Raw genomic sequence first — 25,686 nt, forward strand, 5'->3', positions numbered from 1 at the left:
GACCACATTTTATAGCGACGTTCTGTTCTGACATTCTATTGAGGCTGTTCTGACGTCCATGTACTGTATCGACGTCCGTGGCTATGTTGACGTCCACACACTATGGACGTCCAAGAGTATTTTTCCCGGTTTTCGCCACTAATTAATCAACCAATTATATGTCATCGACGACATTTTTCTCACAGCAACGTTTTATCGCACACTATTTCACACAAACACATTTTCACACATCCGCCTTCTGATAACGACGTAATCACGCGGACGAAATTGCGGACACTTTTTGCTGACGTGACAGAGAAATATAATGTTTTCGCATTATTAAAAGAGGAGCAGAACGATGGTTTGGCCTTTGCTTTCGATAGTACGTGGCTTGTTAGCGCCCTAAAAAGGGAGCTTCGCGCAGACATCTGTAATGGACGGGGGTTTCAGGGGTTTTTTCGCAGTGATATTCGCGTAAAGAATGTGCTCGATTAAGTCGGCCTTTGCGGCAATTCAGAAATGGCACCTCTTTAGCACGTTCGCTGCAGCCTTCTTGATGACACTAGCGGGTGTAGATCTCGCCGCAAAGTGCCGCAATTTCCGTCTTCAGTGCTTGTGGAGCATTTGTCGGGTTGCGGTACACACGGTCCTTCGCATAATCCAAGAAGTTCTGAGCAGTAAAGCTACTGGTCCATGTCACCCGGCCCACTGTTCTTTGAAGGCTCCGTCAAGCCAAGTCCGTACAAGGCTGCTGCTGTGAGCCGGGGCCACATTGTGCTGAAACCAGCGGCCAATAGAAGTGCAAAGGAGAGGTTGCGGGAGAAATCTATAACTGAAACATATCGTTCAAGCCTCGCAAATGTCGTTCAAATACTGCTGCGAAGCGAGCCTTTGGTCAGGAAATACGGGTCCAATTATTCTTCCGTCAAAGATCCCACGCCAGAAAACGAATGACCACAGTTAACGGCGTTTTGACTGCGCCGCCCAGTGTGGGTTTCAGTAATAGCTCCAGTAATGCGCGTCATGAACGTTGACTTGAGCATTTCTGGAGAGTTTAGCTTCATCATTTCAAAGCACCTTGTAAATGAAGTCCGGTATTCCGCAGGTCTTCACCAAGATCTAGTTTCACCAAGTCAAGTCGACATTGCAGGTCTCTCTGCCTTCTGACTTTTGGAGCAGCTTGAGGTGTTACGGGTGCATTTCAGATTTCTTTAAAATTCTCGTCAGTGAAGACTCGGAAGTGCATAGCACAGCTGTCGCATCGCGCAATCATGCATGAACGTTTCCAACTTTGGCTACGACGAAAGCCAAAGCCTCTGTGTGTGCTTCTTCACTGATGGCCCCCTCTCTGCGTAGCGTCTTCGTGAAGCTGCCCGTCTCTTTAAGCTTTAAGTAAATCCTCATTATTAGTTTGTCTGAAATCGGCAGGCTGTTCACCTGGCCACCGGAAGGTGGGCAACCTGTCCATATATATATATATATATATATATATATATATATATATATATATATATATATATATATATATATATATATATAATATATATATATATACATATATTTAATTTTGTGAGCTGTCGTCTTTGTCGATTAAAAACGGCTACGCTAAGGGTACTTCTTCGGAAGGACCTGAGTCGGACTATATTTATGGCTCTCGACAACTTTCCTATTTAAACCTAAGAGTACAAAGACATAATAAAAAGGTAAATAATAACTGTCAACTAACTATTAAAGCAGGTGCATGAGAAAAATACTATCAGCTACTTTGCGTAAATCGTAACAACGCTCGCTTGATTTCAGTCGGGAAAGGTTCGCTTTTGATTTAAATCTTGGTCCATCTTAGTTGGGACACCCGGTATAAACAAGGAAAAGAGCCCGCCCTAACAGAAACGTAACGCAACACTGAGGCGAGTTGATATTTCAGCGTTCTAAGCCAATAGCTGAAAACACGAGCGACAAGAGCAAGGGAAGCAGAGGACTGGTACTGCATAGTAATTTGAAAGCAGTCCGAAAGACGTGGAGAAGCAATACGGTAACGCAGGATACTCTTCTGTTTTCCTCGTTCATATTGTGCGTCATCTGCGTTGTTAGCCTATAGCGATGTAATACCAACTCGACTATCTCGCCTCTCTATTGCTGCACATTTCCTCAAACGCGGGGTTCGTTGCGAATGAGAGCTCTCTCCTACCACCAGTTCGGTGTTGGCGTTGTCGGCGTCGTGAGATAAAAATCACGGGCATAACTTGTTAGGTGGTCCCCAGAGAGCAACCTAGGAGGCAGGTGGGCCACCTAGGGGTCACGTGACTTTGCGGCGTCATCACAACCTGCCCACTTGGTTGTCAGCAAACTGCTTACCGTGGCAGGTGGCAGATAGATTAATGGTTGGTCGCTCGGGAAGAGCAGCCTGTGCCGCGCACAATGCCCACCGCTGGGAGCACCTGCCATCGCAGGGCAGTGGCGCATTGCTTATAGCCGCTGCACCACTGCGCCACGGAGGAGTATGAGGACGGCCAGGTATCTATGAATGTGAAGTAGAGAATGACCTTCTGCATATGTGGGAATTAGCCCATTACTCTATAGCGTCAAATCCTTAAGGCCGTTCCTAAGTGTCCCCTCCATTTTCTTTTTCACCTCTAGCTTAGAACTCAGTCCGAACACACACCTCCTAATTATTGCCGCATTCGTTTGCCGGGAGGTACACAGACTAGACGTATGAGCATGGTGGGTGTACGACGATGACCTATAGGCTTTATCCAAGTACAGTATGCGCCATATTTATATGGAAAACGATAAATGGTACATCGGTTCTTAAAGCGACAAAATATAGGTCTCACTGCAAAACAGCACCGCGGCATCAAATGGCTTTTTCTTTCGAGTGCTGTGTTCCTTTTTTTAGTTTGGTAGCAAGGCGCATTTTCAGATTTTTGGTATATGTAGCTCCTTTGCCAAAAGTAACCGAGCAACAGATTTTTGCTTCTCAACCGTATAATAGAGTCGTTGCGGCCCCCCTAAAGGCCAAAAGCTGTCAAAACGTTAGGAAAAGGGCTCACAGTTTACACAGATTCATAGCTTAAATTAAGGGCTTCCGTAAGTGATTCGCTATGCGGTAAAGAAACAAACCACTTGTGCCCGGTTACTTTTGGCATAGACTATGCGTGCAGTCTTTGCCAAAATTAACAAGGCTGCATGGTTGTTTCGCATTCGTATAGTAGAGCCCTCACGGCTTCCCTTAAGATCAAAGAGTTCTTTGAAGGGGAGAACAGGGGATCTTCTTACCATACAGAGATGTAGAGCTTGAGGGGTGGCATAATAGCGTTAATATACGACTGAGAAGAAAACCGCACAGCCTGGTTACTTTTGGCAAAGACTGTACGTATTTTATTCAGGAAATCTTCATCCCGGTCGCACCGGATAAGACACCAGTTCCGGAGGTCTAGACTCCGCATGAAGTCGCTGTCGGTGAGCCCCTGATGCAGAGATACGTGGTAGTGGTAAAAATTAGTCGGGGTTTAACTCCGCTTAAACCGACGTGTGACGTGTGGAAGCGCTCTGACGTAACTGGTGACTCCGCGACACCATAGCAACAAGATGGCGCAAATCTCAAAGTTAACTACTTTTTGGGGGAGGCCTCGACCAATTTTTTGGAAATTACCCTGGCTAAATTTGGAGGTCACCTTTGTGTCGGGCACCATCAAATATGGTTGTACATCGATTTTGGTCCAAATCGGCCAAGGTCAAATTTCGGGTGTGGCCCGGGCCAAATTCTTGCCGCTTGGCGCCAAGCGGCAGTTGCTATGGCAACGAGCGATACATGCACAAGACACATTTTTGCTCGGCTCTGACGTGGGTATGAGTGCTTTCGCACCAAAACTGATACTTGCACAGGACTCAGAACTGTGCCGATAATGTCTTGAGATGCGTGAACGATTTCTCTTAGGCTCACCTCTGGCTTTCAGTTGATGTGCGCTAAGGCGTCGGTCTCTTACTCTTCTCTCAATACACCGTCACGTCTTCTTCTCTGTGGATGTACTGCTTCCGTTGTGCGAAGTCGGTTAAACAACGTTTTGAAAGTAGCAAGCGATGGCACTCGCCAGCCGGGGTGCCGTACGGCAAAAAACGTGCTGCTAAAATGAGAGCTCCATCTGCCTTCAAGTTCGCAATAACCATTCGTTTTCTGAGTAATCGAAAAATAGCAGAATGCATCGGCAGCCTTGTTAACTGTCGGAAGGGACAAAGCCACTCCAAAAGAATTTGACGCCAAGAGTTTCCAGACATTACAATTTTTACAGTTCCTTTTATTTTTCGCTGATCCCGACCGCATTCAGCGATCGTGATGAGTCACATTTGGGTGGGAGAGGAGTTGCCATCAGAAGGCGGCAACGGCACGCCGCTTTCCAACGCTCTAGTGGGAGATAAGCAGGGGTTGCGTGTGACGTGTTCATTTCCGGGTGACGTCAGCCCGTGGGAGTGGCTCTGCGGCGTTCTGCGACCGCCGGGAGTCCGATGTGAGCGCCTGGAGAGCAGCGCGCAGACACCCAAACACACCTACACACACTCACATGCACACATGCAGAAGTGACAACACGTACTCAGAAAATCCGAGTCAAATTTAGCTAAATACCCTTAACAACGCAAAATGTACAATCAACCAGCAGTAAAAACCAGTAAACAGGAAGCCAAAAGGTTAAAAGAATCTCAGTAAATGAGTACCGTCATTGCTTGTTGAATTAATTAAGGTGTGCAAACTGGTACAAAGGCCTTCAATATGGTGCTTCATTAGCTGAGCCTGGTTTCAAGCGGTCAATCATCGTTTGAGACAGGGCGCATTTGGGATTTCTATTCAGAGGGCAACCATTTCTTTGCCTCTGATTTCCTCAACGGGCATTTAAGAGTCTTAGTGACTGAACTATGCACCGTTTCGGTTTATTTTATAGCATTAGTTATCTACTTTGGCTCCATATTCGTCCTGCTATACTTTAATTTAAGGTGCTTTGCGACCAGAGTTGCACTGCGAGTGAGGAAAAATGAATGGAAAACATTGCAGGAGACTGTTCCTGGACACCACTTATTCGTATGGGGAATGAGAAAGAGGGCTTAAAGGGAGAAAAGGTGCGGTAACGGCTTCACTCTGGGTGGAGATTTGAATTGTGCCACGAGGAAGAGGAGGAAAAGTAAAACAGCTAGAAGACAAGAAAATGACCAGACGGGCATCAACGGTCATCCAAGATTCAGCCGTCGCCTGCAACAAAAACACTGCAGGCAGATTTAACACACTGCCAGCAGATTCTGAAAGAACTGGGCGATTTTATACAGTCTTTAACCTGTAGCTGCTACAGGAGACAATGAATGACTTGGAAAGTAAATGTTGCGCGACGTGTGTCAGTCTTTGCACTTACGTTTCACACATAGGAGTTATATGCCTGTCAAGCGGGCAAGTTAAGTGCACTTACGGAGAGTTTCGCTAAATATAAGTGCACTTAGACAAATCTAAACGTCGCAAGTGAAGTGTCACTCGCCGAAGAGTGCACTCCGGTTGGAGTGCGTTCAGGGAACGCACTTTGAGGGCCGAATGCGTAACCTCGACAGCAGCGACTTAGAAGGCACAGTATGGATGGTGCATAAAAAGTACTCACAAGTTTATTTTACTTGATATGACTCTGTTTTTGAAAAAAAAAATATTTCTTTATTGTAGCTGCAAGCGAAGCAACGCAACAAAGGAACGCGATCAGATGCAACTCGTCTGCACGCCGCCATCTTGTTTGTTGTCAAAATTCTGGTTAGTCTTGGCTGGTCTTGGCTTTTCTTTTATTTCAATTTTTCTTTACATTTTTAGAAAATGTTAAAGCTTATTTTCTTTGCCCTATCACGTCAAAACGTCAATTTTTAAGTTTTTTTTCTTTTTCGTCTACATCTTCAAAAATTCCACTGATAACGTTCAGTCATTTTTTCGTTTACTACGAGTGCACTTTGCCTTCCCGCTTAGCGCCGCGTAGTCTCAAGTGTCACTCGGGATGCCGAAGCGCACTTCCCGTAAGAGCACCTGTGCTCTTTACAAGGGTATTACGCGACAAAGAAAACGGAAAGCTTTTCATACTTGATGCTGTTTAATTCGAGCAGTTTAACAATTCCTTTAAAATTTTCAACAAAACAGGATGTAAGGGGGAGGCTAATAAACTCAAAATTTTGCATCGGTCTGCTGTAAAATGTTTAATGATTATTAAATGCGCATAATAGAAGTGCACTTCGTCTACAACTCACAAAACTCCAGACAAGGCAGAAGAGCACACTCTTCGCCGGCTACAAACAGACACTCTCGTAGCCCCACTTAAACTCCACCAAAGGTACCCCTCACTCTACAAGCCAGAGTGCCCACACTGTGGAGAAATAGCGAAAGCTTTTCACATGGTGTGGGCATGCCAATTCAATCCTGCTACAGACAGACTTCCGAATATCCCAATTTGGAGCAGTGGGAGGCCATTCTGCACAGCGAGGACCCCGACCAGCAACGAGGACTGGTTCGCACGGCCCACGCTGCGGCGCAGGCCAGTGGGCGGCCGGAATAGGCGGACCACCCAGGGCTCCGGTAAATGCCATTGTTTAAATAAAGTTGTCAATCAAATCGCAGTGCCTAACACAGCTCTCAGGGGTAAATCTGACCGGATTTTTTTTTGCGAAAAAAAAAAGTATGCTGTGTTGCACAAAACCTGGGGTGGAACAATGTAGCGCACTGGTTCGGAACTGTTCCTCTTGAACCGACCGGTTCGGGTTCAGTTCGAAGATGGCAAAAAAATACCTGTTCGGAATTCGGATCCGGTTCTGGCAAACAATACGGGTTATGCTCGGGTACCGGGTTATGCAATACGGGTTCTGCTCGACATCCTTCCACCGACACAACGTATTTCTAAAGCCTGACTGCGTAAAAGAGCGGCGCACGACTGGCATGTGTGCTCGACAAACATTCCGTAAAAAGGACAGAAATCCACGTCCTGCCCTACGTAAAAAGTGGGTGAAAAGGCAATGCTCCAAAGTTGTCTGTCAGACGACCATACCATGCTGAATACGCCGTTTCTCGTCCGATCACCAAAGCAAAGCAGCATTGGTCTCGCTCAGTACTTGGGACGGAGACCACCTGGGAACACCGAGTGCTGATGGCACTTGTTTTACCCGCGATACATTAGTGGTGCTGGAGAGTCCCAACCTAGGGTCTCAATCTACTCTGTCAGATGTGATCTCATAATATGCACATTACTCGGGCCCGATGCTCCCTGCTGAGTCGTTGTTTTATTTTTTATTTTATTTTTTTTTTGTAAGCTAGACTGCCCGTCGGAGAAGTGCTTGCATTTATTTTCACGGGCAGCGCCTCTCTATTCATCAGTTCCCGAAGAGCCACTTGTGCATAAGGCTTTAGTTCAGCTCAACAATGAGGCTGGCCAGTTTCAACCAGCTGTTTTGCTGGGAATAGCGCATTTACTTACAGCCTTCCTGTGGTTTTCATCGTATTTTATGACCGCGTATGTTCCTGTTATGCTTCGTTCTCTGACATTCGGGTAAAGCTTTGAAGCCTGCTTCAAGATGAAAGGTAATGTCATCTTTCGCACAGCGCCTTAGCATAGAGAGCTTGTCCCGCCTGTGCTTCCTGGTCCGTTTTTATGTACACTCTTCACCAAAAGTAACCAGGCTGCATGGTTTGCTTCTCAGCCGTATAGTAAAGCTATTATGCCATCCCTCAAGCTCTAAATCTCTGTACGGTAAGGAGAACCCCTGTTATCACCTTCAAAGAACTTTTTGATCTTCATGGAAGCCGTGAGGGTTGTACTATACGAATGAGAAGCAAACCATGCAGTCTGGTTACTTTTGTCAAAGGCTGTACTTCAATGTAATTGTGCTAGTCATACATGATGCGGAGAGAAGCGCCGGGCTAGGGTGTTTATGGACCGTGGTTCGATGCCTGGATACGAACTCTCTTACTACTTTGCCCTGCTAGTACCGTCTACGGGCGCTTGTCTGAAGAGGAGGATTTTATTGAACTTTTCCATCGGGGAGGACACTTCTTTATTGACTCTATTCTTCACTTTTAAAATAAAATAAAACGCAAGTAACTAACTTTAGTTGCATATCTTAAGTGACTGCAAACAATTCACTCTTCTGAAATGCTCAGCGTTTCCCATGTAATGTTCCCTAACATCCCTATCGCTCCCCTGTCCACCACTGCTATCACTTAAGAGACACGAAGTCTAATATATGTGCTGCATTTCAGTCAATTTAAGATGATACACTTCACGCAAAGTGGCCGAGCATGCATGTGTACGTGTAAGATGGTTTGGTTTATTGAGGTTTAACGTCCCAAAGCAACTGAGGCTATGAGGGACGCCGTGGTGAGGGGCTCCGGAAATTTCGACGGCCTGGGGTTCTTTAACGTGCACTGACATCGCACAGTACACGGGCCTCTAGAATTTCGCCACCATCGAAATTCAGCCGCCGCGGCCGGGATCGAACCCGCGTCTTTCGGGTCAGCAGCCGAGCGCCGTAGCCACTAAGCCACCGCGGCGAGGCACGTGTAAGATAATGCAAGATTCTCTAGTCGCACACAGTAGCCATGTGGCAGAAATTAGTAGAACTATGAAAAGAAAGCATATACGGGCGAAGCAGACGAAGAACCAGGATACGGGAGGCAGCGAAAGCTCAAGGAATCCGTCGAATGACGAATTGTAGTCGCGGATTTGCCGTATTTTGGGTAAACGTTTTCTGCTGTTTTAGGAACAAGGCTTCTCTAAAGCCAGATGGGCCTGATCGAAGCGGGTAGTGTCTGCGAAAGGCAATCAGCGGAGCGATGTGCGTTGTACTGCGGAAAGTGTGGGATTTCACCGGAAGTCTCTTAGAAGACGATAGATAGATAATTATTAGCCTCCTCTTTCTATCGTGGTTGTGACAAGCGTCACCTAGCCAATAATTCCTTGCGTGCTCAATATCATCGGGTTAACTGCCTATAGATCTCTGAGCTAAATCTGACATCTTCTTCACCCTCTATCTTCTCTTTTTTTTCGTGGATTGCCATAACTTTTTATTCTTACCACGAGATAATTCGCAGTGTCTTTAAAAATTGTCGGCTAGTGCATCTGAAAGGTATTGCTGGAGTCTTCTTGTAGGGCTGAGACTTCTGTAACTGTTTACCGAGGGTCGTCGCTTACGCCTTTCCGACACGCTCGCTATCGTCTAGCGAACGCATGTATGGGTTTATGGAAGGGTAAACGTCGGAGTGCAAAAGTGCTTTGGGGCCCCAACCTATCGATGTCCATAACACTTTATCTCTGAGCAAACTTACCGGTACTCACCTATGGGGCGGAAACGTGGAGGCTAACGAAAAGGGTTCAGCTTAAGTTAAGGACAACGCAGCGAGATATGGAAAGAAAAATCATAGGTTTAACGTTAAGACACCGAAAACGGGCAGTGCGGGTGAGGGCAAAAACGCGGATTAGTGACATCCTGGACGAAATCAAGAGGAAGAATGGACTTGTGCAGGGTGTGTAATTCGAAGGCAAGATAACCGCTGGTCCTTAAGGGTATAACGGTGCGACAGAAAGTTAGGTGGGCGGAAGAGATTAGGAAGGTATGAAGTACAAACCAGCGCGTGCTTGCTTTCATCAAGCGATACTGAGAAAAACCTTGCTTCTTTCAGACAGGCTGTTTCAGATGTAGCTTGGTCTGATGTGCTGTCTATGACAGACGTGGAAGCCACTTATGAAAGCTTTCTTGATAAATTTAAAGCACTTTACACTGCACATTTTCCGTACAAGGCGCACGTAAGACCTCGGAAAGGGCGCAAGGAGTGGATGACGTCACAATTGCTCAAGGAGATACAATCTAAAGAAAACATGTACCAAGACTTCATAAATACACGCGACCCCGATCTATTAGCAAGATACAAAGTCCTCAGAAATAAGCTAAACAAAACGTTAAGGCGTGCTAGGGATTCGTATTACTACGGCAAATTCGAATCATGCCACGGTGATTCTCGAAAGTTATGGAACCAGATTAACAACGTTGTTTTACGCACACGCCAGACTAGCCCTCCTCAAGAAGTACTTATTCAAGGACGAAGTGTAAATGGGCAGGAGCTAGCAGAGGCGTTTAATCAATATTTCGTCACGCGAGAATACCTAAGTTCGTCAAACATGCCATGTGATGCCCGCATTAGTCAAAGCAGCGATTCTATGTATCTAAGTCCAACTACATCTTCCGAAGTATTCACTGCATTCATGAACATGAAGAACAGCAGATGCCACGATGCGGATGATTTGCAGATACGGCCTGTGAAGCATGTGTTAGATATTCTAGCACCAATTTTAGCACATATATTTAATTTAAGTTTGGAATACGGAGTGTTCCCACGGCGCATGCAAATTGCTAAGGTGACAGCTTTTTATAAGAAAGGTGATAAGCTTTGCGTTTCAAATTATAGGCCAGTTTCCGTGCTGCCAACCTTTTCTAAAGGACTGGAAAAAATTATCCACACGCGAATATCATGCTTTTGTGACAAACACCAAATAATAACAGATTCGCAGTTTGGTTTTATCAAACATAAATCTACAGAGACAGCATTAATAAGCCAAAAAAGTACCTCTTACAGTTTTTCGAGGAAAAGAAACTTGCCCTTGGCGTTTTTATAAATTTTTGGCAGGCTTTCGACTACATCAGCCACAACATACTTTTGACAAAACTGTTCGACTACGGTTTCAGGGGTCGTGTTCACGCGCTTCTTACGTCATATCTTGCACATCGCTTTTAGTTTGTTGATATTAATAGCTGTCGATCCTCAGTAAAAAAAGTACCTGCTGGCGTACCTCAGGGAAGTATCCTTGGACCGCTTGTTTTTAACTTATATACCAATGATATCGTTAATCAATGCCTGCATGTGAAGTGCGTTATGTATGTAGATGACGTCTCACTGTATTTCTCATCAAGCGCATGTGAAGATGTGATAAACGAGGCCAATAGGACACTAAGTACACTCCATCAGTGGTCCCTTAATAATCTGTTGAAAATTAATGTAACTAAAACTAAGGCATTTATGTTCAAACCAAAAAATAAAAACGTTATTCTACCATGCGATCTTAAGCTAGGTTTGGAAACGATAGAGGTTGTAGATAATATTAAGATATTAGGGGTTCATTTCAACAGCCAGCTAAGCTGGGACGATCATGTTAATGCTATCATCAGTAAGCTTTCTTGTGTCACAGGTATCATTAACCGGCATCGTCACTTACTTCCATGCAAAGTTACACTTCTCCTATATAATTCGCTCTTTATGTCCCAAGTGAACTATGCGCATTTAGATTGGGGAACAACTACAGGTGCCAATAAAAATAAGATTTATGTTTTACAGAAGAAGGCTCTGCGTGCAGTACTTAATGTCGGTTCTCATATAAACACATGCGATTTATTCCACCAGTTCAATGCCATAAAAGTATCTGAAATGTATAATGTTAGGCTAGCTGAAAGATACAAGAAGGACATAAAACAAAATATGAATTACTTGCGTGACACGGCACACCTTTCACTAAATGTACAAGTTTATCCTAGCAGACACAGCGAACTGTGGCATATTCGAACCTGCCGCACAATATATGGTACACATAGTCTAGCAAACACGTTGCCCCGTCTTCTAAATAAGTTTCAAACTGCACAAGTTGATCTTTCACGTGCATGCCGCCAAGTTATACACGATGTATGTGCCACTTTATAGATTCATTGCTTCTTTATCCTTTCACTGCTTCTTTATCTCTTTGGTTTCCGTATAGTGTTGACCTAATTTGAGTAACCGAATTCCTGTTGTTCGATGACGTGTATTTTTCTGTTTCCTTTTTTTGTTACCATTTTTTGTTGTACACTTCATTCCTTGTCATTTTTCTAATAATACGCAAAACCATGTTTGATAACTATTGTTTGCATTTTGAGATGCTATTTGTTTAAAACATTTATGTTACCTGCTGCCCTGCAATGTAGGGGCCGAGGGGCATGTCAAGCCAAAATTTCTGGCTTTTTTCCCTCGGCCCTCACCATGTGTACATGGGAAAATAGATTGAAAATTGAAATTGAAATTGAAAAGTTTGCGGGGATACGGTGGCGGCAGCTGGCAAAGAACAGGGTTAATTGGAGAGAGAGGCATTTGCCCTGCAGTGAGCGTAGTCAGGCTGATGATGATGATGATGGTGATGATGAAAATAAATTAACTCCTCCTGCTATTCTTGTGTTGCGAATGCATGTGAGGAAAACCTATACGAATACCAGAAGAACTTTACGATGGCTCTTACCCGGGATGAACTGATAATTATCGTCCCGAGGATTATATGGCAAACACCACAAAGCTATCATGCGCGAATAACTCAGCTGCTAACCCTAACACGCCGTTCAAATGCATAAATACCTATTTCTTACTTTCCATCTATCCAGCAGGTCTGGCTGGCACACAAATCCTGACTGTTATCGCACCTATAGCTCTCCTTGCTGCTCCATCAACATCGGAGGCCCAGGCAGAGCCTCTTCCCGACGCCAACGGCGGGATCGAGTACAAGCCCTTTGCACCGTACGAGTGCCAGTGGTGTAAGTGACGAGTAAACCTAGTGACGCACGGAACAGCCCCTATTGTGTAGGCAGGCTAGTGTGATGTACAGTGAACGTTAAAGAATTTCATTTTTTTTTTTACGTTTGGTGTTAACTTAGAACTATACCAATGTCTGCCAGCAGGTGCCTTAGTGGTGTTGCTTATTTTCTTGTAAACATCGCCGTCAGGAGTAGCATCTGCCGTCACTTTCTTTTTATTTACAGGCAGTTAAACAGGCAGGCAGGTAAACCAACACATATCGTCTTGCAGGCTATTATGTTATGTTGAAGCAAGCTCAGCTCAGGTTATTACCTTAAAAGTCTCCCGTCGGGGCATTACATAAGGGTTTTCATACGAACAGTAAGGATCATGGTAAATAATCAGCGTAAGTGGTGAAAACCGGTGTCTGTTTCAGCACTCAGTGTGGCGAGCCTTTTTCTTCCGCACAGTGAGGAACAAGAGCCTTTGCGCCTACCAAAGACGAGGGTGGAGAGTCAAAGACCGTGCAGAAGCGCAGCGAGCTATGTCCTTTGTTCTCTGCATCTTTGTCTTTGGCACCCAATACCGCACTCATTTCTTCATACAATCTAAACAAAAAGGTGTAAAAAGGGAGTGAACACTCCTCTGGCCCTCTTCCTTTTGTAAAAAGTAGTGCTCTAGAGGACACCTTCCTATTCTTCGTCAAATAGTTTAATCTCCTTCATACACCAGCCGAACTTTATCTGTACCGGCACACATCCACACCTCAGTGCCCAAACTGTACACACACATATGCAGATATAGAACACTGCCTTACACAGTGCCACGTAGCCTTCCAGTCCCCCGCCTATCCTTACCCGCCCCCCCCCCCCCCCCCCCCCCGTGGCCCATCTGGCTTGCCTCCCGGGACCTGAACCTGCAACGTGCCCTCGTCCCCTTGGCCCAGGACCTACTGAACACCTAATAGAAAGGATGTTCTAATAAAAGTGTCACACCACCACCACCACCACCTCTTTTGCGACCCCCCCCCCCCCCCCTCTAAGGCGTAATTGTGTTCACAGTGTACATACTGGACGAAGAGATAAACGATTAACAAGAGGTGTGTACCAGATGCTGCGGGAGAATCCTCTGCCTGAGGGCTCACAGAGAGAGCCTCACCGCAATCCAAGATAAAAAAGAAATTGTGTGGCTCACGCGCCTTGTATCCGCTCCCGGAGTTGTCACAGGTTAATCGGTAGGAAGAATAAAATTTGTTTTGAGGAAATTAAAGGTCCATTAACTGCCTCACATATCTCGGTGAAAACCTCAACCACGTCGTGGGAAGTGAGGAAGGTGGGAATGAAAGAAAGAAAGAAAGAAGGAAAGTAAGAAAGGAAGAAAGAAAGAAAGAAAGAAAGAGAAAGAGAGAAAGAAGGAAAGAAGGAAAGAAAGAAAGAAAGAAAGAAAGAAAGAAAGAAAGAAAGAAAGAAAGAAAGAAAGAAAGAAAGAGTCGCCGTAGTGGAGAGCTCCGGAATAATTTCCACCACCTGGGGGTCGAATAGTCCCCACGACGCGCGCACTTTTTACGTTTCGCCTCCATCCCGGGTACAGAAAAAGTAGTCGCGCGGAGCGAACTGTAGACGAGAAAGTAGTGGCGCGCTATTCAAACGCTCCATGCTACTAGGGCCCCGGAGTGCAAATTCGTAATGCGCTGATTAACCATTTTGAGCTGCTCTGTACACAGCCGTGTACACTCACGCAGGTTTTTTTTTTATTAGTTGCAACAAATAACAGTGATTTTATTTCTTTTGAGGTGAATATAGCCTCTTTCAACGAACTCTGCGCATGCGCGCCTCTCTTCCACTACCCTCTCCACGTTTCACGGGTTGGAAACAAAACGCCATCTTGCAGTGCGCATGAGCAGTTCGTGTTGATTACGGGTGCAAGCCGCAGCCGCGAACGCGCACATGCCACAACGCACGCGCAGAACCAGGTCATACCAAAGGCGTTCAGTGCATGTGTTTCAAGCAAATTTTTAGCAGACGAATTGTCTCGCATTCCCTAGAGGGCGACATCTAGGGAAAAAGAAATTTGCATCCTTCATATCAGAAGTAGGGTGCGTTCTACATGTTACATAGCGTTAGAAGTATGTGTGAAAACAGTAAGGTTTGTGAGGCTGCATTTTTATGCCGTGAAATTTCGCCACCGCAGAAAAGATGAACTTTTTTTTTCCAGTTTTTCTGCAGTCACGTGTATCCTCGAAAGAGAAAATAGTTCCATGATCCCTAGAGCGTTTAGTTTGGCAAAGACTGGCATTTCAATTAGAGTTCCCAATAAATGGAGTGATTACTACAGAATTTCGTACATGCCTGTAAGGAAATAGCAAGTGATGTTTTGGTTTGGATAGCTAACGAAAAGCCTTTCCTAAGATGTGGATATGGACGGAAAACTGTTTGTTTTGCACTAAAGCTAGGGGTGACCCGAGCAAGCAGTAAAAAAGTACGTTCTTTTGTGACCTGCAGAAGTGGCAGCTTCGGGTTTCTTTGAAATCGACAGAAACTAGGCGCGCTGAGAGAAAGCGCTCACATCGCCCAGTTGCGCAGGTCTTACATTGCTCCCAGCACGTTTATAATTTTTCCTTCCATACCCTTCATGTTTTTCTGTGTCTCCCAGTCACACAGGTCATCCGCAACTGCACCAAGACGCTGCTGTTGAAGAAGGATTTCTCACGCGTATTTTTAGCCGTACGTACATCCCCATTCATTTGCAATGAGCTTCGAAACACAGCACATTTTCGCGGACACTATGTTTGGTTTTCGTCCTCACAAGTCAGCACAGGATATACTTCTGCAGCTCCACCACGACATTTTAGATCCTGTAGAATGTCCCCACAACGAGAAGGTGGTCCTGGCCTTGGATCTTAAAGGCGCATTCGACAACGTCAAACATGAATCCTGGACCACCTCAGTAACACCAACTGTGGCCACAAAACATTCCATTACATAAGACAATTTCTTACAGACCGTCAAGCCTATATAGGCATACAAGATGCGGAACACGGGCCATACACCATCGGCTCGAGGGGAACACCTCAAGGCGCGGTCCTGACTCCCCTGCTCTTCAATTTGGCAATGCTTCGTCTTCCCTCCAAATTGTCTTCTCTGCCCGGGATACATCACGCTCTTTATGCGGATGACATTACAATCTGGGCCACGCAAGGTAACCTGGGCCACATGGAGTCCTGCCTGCAAGCAGCGGCGACCCTAGTCGACGACTACGCGGCCTACTGCGGACTCCAGTGCGCCCCAGCTAAATCAGAATTTGTGCACTTACGTCCCTCCCCTCGGGACACAACACCGCTTCGCATCAGTCTCCCCTCGGGACCGATCCGGGAGGCCAAGGAGTTCCGCGTCCTTGGCCTCTTCATACACCACCAACGCAGAGTCGACACCACCCTAGCCAAACTTCGCACGGTGGGAGACCAGGTGGGCCGCATGGTCCGCCGGGTCTCCAACAAGCGGGGCGGATTACGAAGCAAGGATGCACTGCGGCTTGCCCATGCTTTCGTAACGAGTAGAATCCTCTACTCAACTCCCTACTTGCATCTGCGCAAACACGATGATGACCAACTGGAGGTCATCCTGCGGAAAGTCATCAAGCGGGCTCTCGATCTCCCGGTCACCACGTCCAACCAGAGTCTTCTGGCCTTGGGCGTGGTGAACACATTTAGGGAGCTTCGAGAAGCCCACTTAGTCAACAATACACGCGTCTTGCACAGACCACGTCCGGTCGCCGCCTCTTGGACCGGCTACACATCAAACATGACTACCACATTGAGGAAAGGGAGAGAGTGCCAGAACCCTGGAGACGCGCCCTCCGGGTCCGACCCCTTCCCCGCAACATGTCCAGAGAAGACCATAGCGGTCGTCGCCAGGCGCGCGCGGAAGCGTTGGCGCGATACTATGGTAACCAAGAACACGTGTATTACGTGGACGTTGCCGGCCCACACCATGGGGGGTGGTACACGGCCGCAGTCGTACACAACACAAACACAGTTAACGGGCTCACTTTCAAAGCCTACAACGCAAAACACGCGGAGGAGATTGCCATTGATCTGGCTCTCACGAATTCCAAGTCAAAGCACATCATCACCGACTCGCGAGGGGCCTGTCGGAACTACGAGTTGGGCTGGGCTCCTCCGCTTGCCTGGCGCATACTGGAATATAGCTGTCGATGCGAAGATCCAACTCCACGCAACCTGACTTGGGCCCCCGGTCACCAGGGACTCCAGGGAAACGAACAGGCCGATCAGGCCGCCCGCGCACTCTCTCCCCGGGCTATCTCCCTGTCCTTAGAAGGTTGTCCCAATCTTGTCCCAGATTGTCCCAGATTGTCCCAATCAGACAATCTGGCCCTTACATTCGAACAAATCACCGATTACTACAAGGAGGAGCACCGGCGCTACCCGGCCCCTTGTAAGGGTGTGGATCGCGCTGACGACCGCCTCCTCATCAAAATTCTTACTAACACTGTACTGTGCCCGGCGGTGCTTAAACATTTCAATACATCATTTGATGGCGCGTGCCAGTTCTGTCGGGAGGTGGCTGACACCTTCCACATGGTTTGGGCGTGGCAATCAAACCCATCTATCCCCCCCAACCCCAACCCCACCAGAGAGGACTGGGAGGCGGCCCTGCTCGGCTGTCAAGACCTAAAAAGCCAAAAGGCTTTGGTTCAACGGACGCGGGCGGCGTTGCTTGCCAATGGGGCACCGGAGTAGGGGCTCCACCCAGTATTGTAAGGGGAAAGGGCCAATAGGGTCCTACCCCAATCACCTTTCTGTAAAAAACTTAATTTCCCATAAATGTTTTTCACCGCCACCACCAATCAGCTGAAACCACCGAATAATACGTTCACCAGTTGCAATTTGAACGTTTCGCTGACTGGCGCTTGAAGGGTATTCTCTAACGACGCTTCCTCTATTAACAACGCCTGTCATGAAAGCCGAAAATTAAAGTCAATCCCTTCCCCGCACACTAGCCTTTCTGCTTGTCCTGGCATGCGCTGGCCACGTAGGGAGCAGCCTTTCTGCGCGGCCCATATAAAAGTGGTCTATAGACAGCTTATAGACTTCTTATGGACTCTATTTTGCCTTACTGTAGATATTTCATTTTCTCTTCTCACAGGCTATATACTGTCTATAGAGAAAAGTCTTCTAAATATGTATGTCCATAAATCTATAGACTGTGTGCAGACTGTGCACAGACATTACTAGAAAATACTATAGATTGTTTATAGACAATAGTCTATAGGTAATGCAAATTCTATAGCCAGTCTATAGACTGCCTATAGAGAAAAGTCTACCAAAAGTGCATGGCCATAAATCTACAGACTGTCTATAGGATTTGTATTGCCTATACACTACTTCCCAGGCTTCGTCTATAGACAGTCTATAGACTTTATAGACAATAGTCTACGGGCAGTCTAGTGACTGTTTAAAGGAATCTTTGTAAGGGCCCGTCGTGGAAGTTGTAGAATGCGCCTCGCTGTGCAGAAGCCTGAGTTACATAGAGTCGGTATTTACCCCGAGCGCGCCATACAGTGGATAGTCGTTAAACCAGGTTTCCACATTTCTTCCACTGGAAACTGGATGATCTGACAGGGATGGATAATAAAAGAGACGTTGGTTCAAATGGGTACACGTAATACAGCATCATAACGCACGCGACAAGTACGAAATGTCGCAAATGGGAGCGAAGGCAAACGAAACTAGTTCACGCTCATTGTACTTTGCATTTAAAAGGAGGAGGCAGAAGCCTGGCACATATGATGATTTCGTAAATTATGCACAGCAAACACGTTACAGAAAGGTGCTGTCGACGTCACAGTAGGCTGCAAATTTTTGTTTTTTAAAATTTATGCAGCTCAGTACAAGAAGCAAAGAAAAAGTAAGCTCCTACCTTTAATCCGAAGAAACCAATTACATCTCTATACTTTGAAAATGTTCAAGCAAGTCAATATAGGTATAATATGGTTGCGTAAATTGTTACGCAAGTTAGCAATGTCTCTAGTAAACCGACCATGTTTTTTTTTTGTTTAAGAGTAACTGAAGGGTTTTCTTTTTTTACAGCATGCCCTTTTTTCATGTTTGTGCATTTTGTGCCCAGTCACGCACTAAGAACATTATGTTAACATCGTTTTTGTGCAAGGAAATTAAGCAGCTACCATTATAAACAGTTTACGAACTTGTCGCCAAAATTTTCAAAGTGCCTACTCTGCAATTGCTACTCCAGATATCCATACCCCTTTTCAGCAATGTTCGAAATGCATCACAAAACCACCCGAAGGACACTACAAAGAGGGGACCTGGACGACGCGCTATCAGCCATGGACCGTCTTCGCCAAAAGTAACCGAGCAGCCGCGTCGGCGGCCGGAGCCACCATTCGGCTGCAAGCCCAATCCGGACGCCGACGTGGTTGCTCGGTTACTTTTGGCAAAAACGGCACACTGTTCACAGTCGACGCATCATCCTAGGCCTAACTGCAATTCAGCAATGTTATCGCATAAATTGACCTCCTACCCTTTCATGTATGTGCGTCTGGATCTATACACCGCCTCTGCAAAAACTAATCAAGTAACGGGGTTCCTTCATTCACCTTCTGGTGGAGCACTTAAGCACCCCTTTAGCTCTAAATCTATATAATGCAAAAAGAACCTGTCTCCTCACCTTTCGAATCATTTTGGTCTACAGCTAGCGTAAGTGCTTCCATACACGGCTGACAAAGAAACCCCGTTGTTTAAATACTTTTGGCAAATATGGTACGCGGGCTGCTGTCCTGAAGGGAAGCCATTTGCCGAGGCAGCATATGTGCGAATCCTATTTTCCATTCAATTAAGGAGGATCAACTTCATTGAATTGAAAGCGACTCTACATCAGGAAATGTTGCACACCACTGCCGCCAAAAACTGCCAACAGGTGGTTTTCAGTCGTGAGAAGTAAAAAATTGCTCGGTACAAGGAGAAAAGAGGACGAAAGTTGAAATTGTTCGTGTGTCTCGTTCCAACAAACAGCAGCAATATGAGCTAAAATATGCAGAACACTGCGCATTGGCGCGTCTCTCTTACCCTCGTTTCTGGTCCTTGTGTCAGATGAACCAGAAAATGGCAAACCAGGAACTCATGAGGTGCGTTACCAAGAATGCCCCCAGAGTCCCAGACGGAATGTACTGCACTGACAAGGAATCCGTAAGTGCATCACCGCAGGCGATTACTGGTCTTTCCTCCTTTCTTTCTTCCTTTCCGTCCTCCTTTCCATTACTATCTGTCTGTCTGTCTGTCTGTCTGTCTGTCTGTCTGTCTGTCTGTCTGTCTGTCTGTCTGTCTGTCTGTCTGTCCGTCCGTCCGTCCGTCCGTCCGTCCGTCCGTCCGTCCGTCCGTCCGTCCGTCCGTCCGTCCGTCCGTCCGTCCGTCCGTCCGTGTCTGTCTGTCTGTCTGTCTGTCTGTTCATTTAGTCATCTATCTGATACATTTTTTCATTTTATTTTTTGTTTGAGTGATTATCTCTGCCTGCGATCGTTATAGCATGACTGGTTTGTACTGCACTGTGCACCATTTCGTTGATTGCAGGTTTGTTTATAGCAGCTGCTATTAAGCAAGCTTAAGAAGCTTGTGCTAATTGTCTTCAGCGCCAGATGTATTCAGTTTTGATGGGTGTTCACAGTGTGATCTAGGCATTCTAAGTGCACTTTCTGGTTGCGTCCGCTACCACTGTGCACAGTCACTGTAGGCGGCGATCAGCCATGCACTTCGTAGGAGTGGTGGAGTTTGGTGGCGGCCGTAGATCTTTTGCTGCTGTAGGCCCCGCGTCCCATGGTCACGAGTGCCGGAAGACCCCACAAAGAGTTCCCCCGCCGCGGTGGCTCAGTGGTAAGGCGCTCGCCTACCGAGCCGGGGTACCCGGGTTAGAACTCGACCGCGGCGGCCGCGTTTCGATGGCGACGAAACGCAAGAGGCGCCCGTGTGCTGTGCGATGTCAGTGCACGTTAAAGATCCCCGGGTGGTCGAAATTATTCCGGAGACCTCCACTACGGCACCTCTTTCTCTCTTTCTTCTTTCACTCCTACCTTCCTCCGTTCCCTTACGGCGCGGTTCAGGTGTCCGCTGAGATATGTGAGACAGATATTGCGCCATTTCCTTCCCTCAAAAACCAATTTACCAATTTACCGGCCAGATATGTGGGTTACGTGAAAGTAAGTGCCCTCTATAGAGTGAGTTCAAAACGCGTTTGATGGCAGAAGAAAGCTTTTCGAGCTATTCGGAGCATCGGAGGTCAGGTCCTCTTTCCAAATTAATGGCTGCCAATTCACTGAGAGTGAGAAGCCGAGAGAAGAAAAGTTTATGCAAGCACTGACACCCTGCTGATTTCTCAACAAACTCTTTGCCCAAACGAGCTGAGAGTACGTGGAGTGGTTTTTTAAAGAACTATAAACACTTAATTTTTGCTTTCGGTGCGTTAGACATTAGCATGGAACACCCCGTGGCATTCGCCCTACGAAAGCTAAATAACTTACATTTCAATTTCTCCTTGACGCTGTTTCGGTTTCATCAACCGAAAGATGGTTGCGACGTGTAGTTGAACATCAGGTCATGTGAGGCACAAAAGAAACTGCAATATAACTGCTGTACGTCGTTTGTTGTAATTCTAGCTCTTGAAGCAGACTGGTTTAAGTGCTCTAGTGAGTCAAGACAACGTATCGGCGTTTATATTGCAGTTTTTCTCGGCCTCATGTGACCTAAAGTTCAAATGCACGCCACAGCAATCGTTAGGTTGACGAAGCCGAAGCTGCGTTAAGGGAGAAATTCAATTACAAACCATTTAGGGGTCGTCGACGAACACCCCGCGGTGATCCATGTATTGTGATATCTAACGCAGCATTTTAAAGAAGAAAACGTGCAATAAAATTAGGCTTCTATAGTCCTTCCAAGGGTGAGGAAGGATTGCCTACAAGTAATATTCACTTCTAGGAGCACTTCGCTAATGAAATTAAAACAAAAGGAAGAAAGGCATGAACGTATTGATCTGTCTCTGATTTCATATGATGCATAGTCAGAGCTCTTACGTCATACTTATGTCTTCTACATTTTTACAATCACCTGAACTATCACCTGCGGCTACTAGTGCAAACTAAGTCAATTGTTTGTAAAGCCTTGTTTTGGCCACTGTTCTCTGGGCTACTTATTGTACTTTGAAAAAAAAAAAAAGCGGCATTTCTGTGTCAGCAGTACAATTTTAATTTTCGTCTGTGCCAATCACATTTTTTTATATTCGCCTTCTAATTTCGTATTTTCCATTTCGCTTGTGCGCATTTCGCCACTCAGTTGCTCGTGCAGCAAGGACTTGCCGCCGTTTATGCCGCACTGAAAGCTCTCTTCACTGGGCGAATTTAGCGTGCTGTGTACCGTATCACCATTACCGAAGTTACCAGAGTACCGGGAGTCAGCGTGCCATGAGTGCGCATGCGCAGATCACCTAGAGGGCGCCAGGTGGCGCCAAGTAACGGACAGCTGCGCGGGCGCCTCCCACATTCCGACCAATCAGCGCGACCGCACTGGTGGTGGGCGGGCTACCGGTAATCCGGTAACTGTAACAGGGTACACGGTAACCTAAAGGGGTCTACTATCTCCTCCATTTTCCACTTAAACCACTCGAAATCATGGATCTTGGCACCTTTTTTGTTGCGCTTCAGCACGGCCGGCATGGCTAGACTAGGAATTGGGAATCTGCATTGCAAATGCTGGAGCCAGCGCTGGTGCGAGCGTTGGGTACGCTTCCGCTAGAGGCGCTAAGTTGCTGCGTACCTGTTTCTCTCTCTCTCCCCCTCTTGCACTCCTTTGCTCTCTCTCCGACGCATCTCTTTCCCTCTCGCACTCATTCGCACGCTCCAACGCGAGCGCTACTTCCTCTCGCTCCCGCAAGGGGCGTTATTCCTGAGCAGCATTAGAAGTGTAGGAAACCGTAGGTAAAGAAGACGGCGAATCTTAATGAGAATTGACAGCACAGTTGAACAAAAATAAAGAAAGAACAGCTGAGCATGGTGGCAATTGCCACCACCCCGTTTCGAAGGGGGTGCTCCTATCCATCCATCCATCCATCCATCCATCCATCCATCCATCCATCCATCCATCCATCCATCCATCCATCCATCCATCCATCCATCCATCCATCCATCCATCCATCCGTCCGTCCGTCCGTCCGTCCGTCCGTCCGTCCGTCCGTCCGTCCGTCCGTACGTACGTACGTACGTACGTACGTACATACATACATACATACATACATACATACATACATATGCCGCCGCGGTGGCTCAGTGGTTATGGTGCTCGTCTGCTGACCCGAAAGACGCGGGTTCGATCCCGGCCGCGGCGGTTGAATTTCTTTGGAGGAGAAATTCTAGAGGCCCGTGTACTGTGCGATATCAGTGCACGTTAAAGAACCCCAGGTGGTCGAAATTTCCGGAGCCCTCCACTACGGCGTCTCTCATAGCCTTAGTCGCTTTGGGACGCTAAACCCCATAAACCAAACCACATACATACATACATACATACATACATACATACATACATACATACATACATACATACATACATGCATGCATGCATACATGTATGCATGCATGCATACATACATACATACATACGTACATACATACATACATACATACATACATACATACATACATACATACATACATACATACATACATACATACATACGTACATACGTACATACGTACATACATACATACATACATACATACATACATACATACATACATACATACATACATACATACATACATACATACATACATTTGTGACACTAGAGGAACCAAGTGACACAGTTAAATGAAGATAAAGCCGAGCATGGAGCCAACTTTCACCACCCCGTTTCAAAGGGTTCCCTCCTATCTTCTATCCATCCTCTTGTACCTTTCTCCTCTCCCTCTTTTCTCCCCTCCATTTCACCTTTCGTTCCACCTTCTGTTCACACTCATCCGCTCCAGGAAACAGCACCCACAACAACTGCTTTAGCGGGAAGGTGAGCTATAATGCTAACGCAATAAACGGAATAATCATCGAATAAATGTTTAAGCGATCTGGCGACGAAGACGCAGTGTAATAGGAAGCTGGTTCTTTAAAGCCTCTAGCTCAATTTTCAAATTGACCTTATCGTCCTACGTTCGGTCCGCTGCCAACAGATCTCGCACCTTAGTTTCTGATTTGTGCCTCGCAGGTCTCGATACTCTCGGGCTGCCTCCAGGAAAATCTTCAGAAGCACAACGTAAGTTCCTGCAGTTCTTCAAGCTTCGGAGAGCGCTTTGTGTTTAGGAGAGCCCCTTTCCTCTCAGCCCGAGTATTTTCCTCCCGAAACATGTTGAATGTTTCAAATATGTTTAGGAGGTTTGGCACTGATAGCGTGAAAGCATGCTTGAATGACAAACTTTCTCTTTAAATCCACATTGTACTTCACACTAAGCGCATATGTCGCCCTATTTTTTATCTGAAATTTTCAGCTCACGAGTAATGAGCATGACATTTACCCCTTTTACGTTAAGTTCGGATAATATGTGTATGTACGTACACTTGTATGTACGTGACGTAACCTTCACTGGAGGACTGAGCACGCGACTCAAGGTGTTTTTGGGCTGCGAGCTTCGAAGCATCTGGAGGTCCGAACAGAGCGCGAAGCTTTTCCTTGAAGGTGTCCCAACTCGTTAGTTCGTCCTCGTGGGTGTCGTACCATTGCCTTGCTGTGCCAGATAAATAGAAAATTACGTTTGCCAGCATGACGGGGGGGTCCCACCTGTTATGGGTGCTGACACGTTCGTACATCGAGATCCATCTCTCGACGTTTTCAGTTGAGGCACTGGAAAAGATGTCGGGGTCACGGGGATGAGCCATGACCATGAATGTAGTGGCAGTGGCACTTGGCGAGTCGCCGGGCTGCGTCATTGTAGCGGTCCCGGTGTAGCGACCGCTGCGAAGCTCCGTGATGGAATAGGCCAGAACGAGAGGAAGGGGAAAGTCCTCACCTCCACCAAGATGTTACGTGGCGGGAGGCGTTCACGCCGCGCATAACACTGGTGCACTCACGCTGAACACAACACAAGCACAGGGCGCACCGGATGCCAAAACATAGGCCACTGCCCAGGATTCTGAGCCCGAGCACGCGCCAAGCGCCCTCTCACTTCGTCTGCCTCATCTTCTCTGAGTCGACCCGTAGCAATACTGTCCGTCATTGCCAACATCCCGGTCGGGACAACTGAAAGGTCTCGTGTTGTTTCTCTCAAGAGAAAAGTATGTACCAGTTGTATCTTATTGGTACTCACCTATCCGCCAGAAACATACAGTCTTTGCGCCGTTTTCCTCCTGAATCATGAACCAACTAGCCCAAACTAGAGTTTTTGAGCATATTTCTTCTACAATGGTCCCTTTACTGTCTCGAAGCTCTCGCACCGAACCAGCCATTGTGTGTGTCAACCTCATCGCCGTGTCTACATGCCAGTCCCGAGTTGGCGCTGGTCCTGTCGTGTTTGTTTCTTTTGTCCCCGTTTTTTGCGGCGTTTTCCTCCTGAATCATGAACCAACTAGCCCAAACTAGAATTCTTCTGATGAAAAGGGTTCAACTTAAATTGATGAAACACAGCTCGCTGTGGAAAGAATAATTATAGGTTTAACGTTAAGGCACAGGAAGAGGACACAAGGGGTCAGGGAACAAACGTGAGTTAATGATGTTCTATGGAAACAAATAAATGGGCTTGGGCAGGGTATATAACGGGAACGCAGTATAACCAACAGTCGTTAAATGTAACTTTTTGATACCAAGAGAAGGCAAGCGTTTCAGGGGGCGGAAGAGAGTTAGGCGGGCGGATGAGATTAAGAAGTTTACGGAGATACGGTATCCGCAACTGGCGAAGGACAGGGTTAATGGGAGAGACGTGGGAGAGGCCTTTGACCTGCAGAGGAAGTAGTCAGACTGATGATAATGATAACGAGTGAACGATATCTCACTATGCGCGGCAGTTTCTCAAGCCCATAATCTGCCTCTGCCATGATTTTATATTATTCTTCCCCTTCACAGATGTGA

The 25,686-nt window shown here is 46.5% G+C and overlaps 1 protein-coding gene across 1 annotated transcript; it reads left to right on the forward strand.

The window, feature by feature from the left end:
- Positions 1-672: 672 nt before the first annotated feature.
- On the forward strand, positions 673-25,686 carry LOC149347552 (uncharacterized). The gene is made up of 7 exons (XM_089541600.1): positions 673-791; positions 7,533-7,558; positions 12,430-12,579; positions 15,212-15,282; positions 19,689-19,784; positions 23,833-23,880; positions 25,681-25,686. Exons 1-7 carry the CDS (start codon positions 673-675, stop codon positions 25,684-25,686), a joined length of 516 nt encoding a protein of 171 aa, XP_089397726.1.

The sequence above is a fragment of the Amblyomma mixtum genome, chromosome 4 (assembly GCF_055824585.1).
Source record: "Amblyomma mixtum isolate Tamu chromosome 4, ASM5582458v1, whole genome shotgun sequence".
Taxonomy (NCBI): domain Eukaryota; kingdom Metazoa; phylum Arthropoda; class Arachnida; order Ixodida; family Ixodidae; genus Amblyomma; species Amblyomma mixtum.

Excerpts from the sequence above, each read along its gene's own strand:
- LOC149347552 (XM_089541600.1), top strand. The coding sequence starts at position 673 with ATGTCACCCGGCCCACTGTTCTTTGAAGGCTCCGTCAAGCCAAGTCCG. Across the intron at positions 12,580-15,211 it reads ACCGTACGAGTGCCAGTGGT|TCACACAGGTCATCCGCAAC; the intron begins GTAAGTGACGAG and ends TGTGTCTCCCAG. Across the intron at positions 15,283-19,688 it reads TCTCACGCGTATTTTTAGCC|ATGAACCAGAAAATGGCAAA; the intron begins GTACGTACATCC and ends TCCTTGTGTCAG.